The sequence below is a fragment of the Perkinsus marinus genome (genome assembly GCF_000006405.1).
Source record: "Perkinsus marinus ATCC 50983 genomic scaffold scf_1104296969256, whole genome shotgun sequence".
Taxonomy (NCBI): Eukaryota; Perkinsozoa; order Perkinsida; family Perkinsidae; genus Perkinsus; species Perkinsus marinus.
In genome coordinates this window covers 1-2615 of record NW_003202889.1, presented here as the reverse complement: position 1 = coordinate 2615, position 2615 = coordinate 1, and the positions used below count along the sequence as shown (strand labels likewise).

The 2615-nt window shown below is 51.4% G+C and overlaps 1 protein-coding gene across 1 annotated transcript; it reads left to right on the top strand.

Annotated features, from left to right (window-relative positions):
* Positions 1–2052: 2052 nt before the first annotated feature.
* On the top strand, positions 2053–2409 carry Pmar_PMAR027166 (hypothetical protein; the record flags this gene model as incomplete). Its single annotated transcript, XM_002767983.1, has 1 exon — positions 2053–2409. One exon carries the CDS (start codon positions 2053–2055, stop codon positions 2407–2409), a length of 357 nt encoding a protein of 118 aa, XP_002768029.1.
* Between the last annotated feature and the right edge of the window lie 206 nt (positions 2410–2615).

Below are 2615 nucleotides of genomic sequence, written 5' to 3'. Positions count from 1 at the left end.
AAAAGAGTGCACATTACCTGGGATCCTCTCTGAGACTCTACCGTGACCCATCCATGCCTTCTCGGCTCTGATATCCGTGTTATGCCTCTGCAGCGGGTTGGAATTTTTGACCGGCCTGGCCGCCCAAGTGACTGTAGGAAACTTCGCGAACATAACATCGGCCACCTGACGGCACTGATCAGCTTCTGCTCGAGCAAGACGTAGCCCTCCAGGATCATAGTCAGACGAATTAGATTGGCCAATACCGCGAGTGTGTTCCTCCCATGAACGTCCGCCAGGTTGGGTTGACGCCGTAGAAGCTACTGAGGGCTGAGATGCAGCATGAAGATGTGGGCGCTGCAGGGAAACCACCGGTTGTTGAGTTGTACCTCGTCCAGTACTAATATTCCCGGGGGCGAAGGCCGGACGGGGAGAGGCTCGAACCGATCGCCGCCATGGTCCGAGTCCTAGAATTTATATTTCCCCAACACACACAGAACCAAGGCAGACTCTGCGACCGAACAACCTCCTAGCTGCTGCCGCTTGCCCCCAACTGCAGCACCCATCGGCTAGATTCTAGCCACTAGAATCTCAATCCCCAGTACCTCCATTCCCATTGAACAGCATATTCGCATTTCATGCTCGGTTTTACTTTGTCCACTCCTCAGCAAACTGTACGAGAGTAGCCCCAAAAATAAAGCTCCAAAGAAAAACATTACCAAACTACAACCTGTATACTCAGTAAAGCCGATTTGGCAGTACGAAAATGGATAATCTAAAATTTCGCGATCGAGAGCTACTCAAAACTTTCCCAACCGTTCCCAGTTCAGCTCCGAATGTAGCCGATAAACTTACGATTCAACATAACGCAATCACTTCGTAAGAAACCAAAACCTTCCGCATAGTTGATCTTCTTAAAAACATCTTGCGCACTTGCAAATCCTTTAGCAAAGATTTGCCCTGAGATATCAACCTCAGACGACATTGTGAAACCGTTAAGGCGAGCGAATGCTCTGCCCTGCAAAGGCGGGCATTGCCCTGAAAAAAAGAGTGAAGGTCTCCCAAGAGAGCAAGTTCACGGATAGCCGAAAGACAGATGACGGAATTTCAAGAGAAAAGCAAGACGTCAAGTCGTTGCTAAAGCAGTGATCCAGTCTGATCACCTTCGGACCACACACCCAAGAACAGAGAAAGTTCCCCCAGAGTGCTTGAGAATTCCTGTTGGAAACCCTCAAGCACTCTTAGTTAGGCATCAGACGAGCTATCTTGGGTGTGACGGTGTTTATTTTTTTTCCTCTTTTTTTCTTCCTTTCAGTCTTCTTGGTTCTTTCCTTTCATCCCTTTGCTTCTTTTCTTCAGGTTCATCGAATATCGTGTATGAAGTGGCAGGTTTAAGACTAATTTTTCCATCATTGTGCGGTTTCACTTAATATGTTGTGTTTTAAGCACTGACTGGGACTTGGTAGGGAACCAACGTGGCCCAGTCATGTGTCGCCCTGAAGTGGCAGGTCAAATATAGGCTGGGCTTACAGCACCGACCTATGGCGTAGGGTCCGAACCATTGGGACGTCAACGAATTGTTGATAACAATATCACATGGTCGACACCATGATTGAGTCACTCCCTCAGTGGCCGGATGGTGGGGTAAAGAACGACAAGCGGAAGCTGTCGTGACTCTCGAGGTGGTCTCGAGCAGTAGCCCTGCCGGGATCATCCCGGCAGGATGTTAGTCTCATCATGAGACCTGGGTTCTGTGCGTCTCTGTCTCGGGGTTAGACCAAGCTGATACCCAGACTCTGGGTCCCAGAGTTGATCGGGCTTGAGTGGCTCTACGAGTTTAGGACGGCCGCCTCGCGTGGCTGACCACTCGTCGACTTGCCTCCGTGTCCGCTCAATCTCTCGTTGCCCTAGAGACAGTGACTGCGACACTGTGTTCTCCACCGAGGCTCGGTGACCGAGCTGAGGACCTTAGCTTAGCGTGCCAGGCTAGGCAGAAACTCTGCCACAGAATTCAGCTAGACGAGTATTGGGTCATGCTACGATTTACTTGAGCTGGTCGCAGATTGTTTTTATATGTCTACCACGCCCAGCACGCCCGACCTCTTCCGCGAAGTTTTCCCCGACTTGGCTGAGAAAGCGTCGACTGTTCGTGTCGACATGGGTATTAGTACTGTGGGTGTGCTCGAGGCGGCCCTGGAGGACAAGGAGCTGACCGACGAACTATTGAGAAGGTGTGCATATGGGGGACTCGACGGAGAGTCCGAAACAACCACTATGACGGAGGTAGCCGATGCGAAGTCTGCCAGCTCATCCACCAAAAGTCCCGGTACTGCCAGCGAAGTCGTCGATGCCAACAAAAACTATGGTGGTGGTGGTGTCGTCGTGGTCGAGATCTTCTCGAAGCTGAGGAAGACACGGTTGCTTATCTGAGCCGGTTGCTCTGGTTAGCGAGGTCACGATCGTTCGAGGCAGCAGTCGAGTGTGATAAGGGTTACAGGCTGGCCTTGCCACAAGGGGTCACCCGCCTGCGGGACACTGACCCTTCTCTCCAGTCGACTCTGCCCTCGGTACCTATTTAAGATCCATCAGTCTCACGAGTTGATAGCTGTAGCCTTGGCTGAACCGGCGGTGAGCCA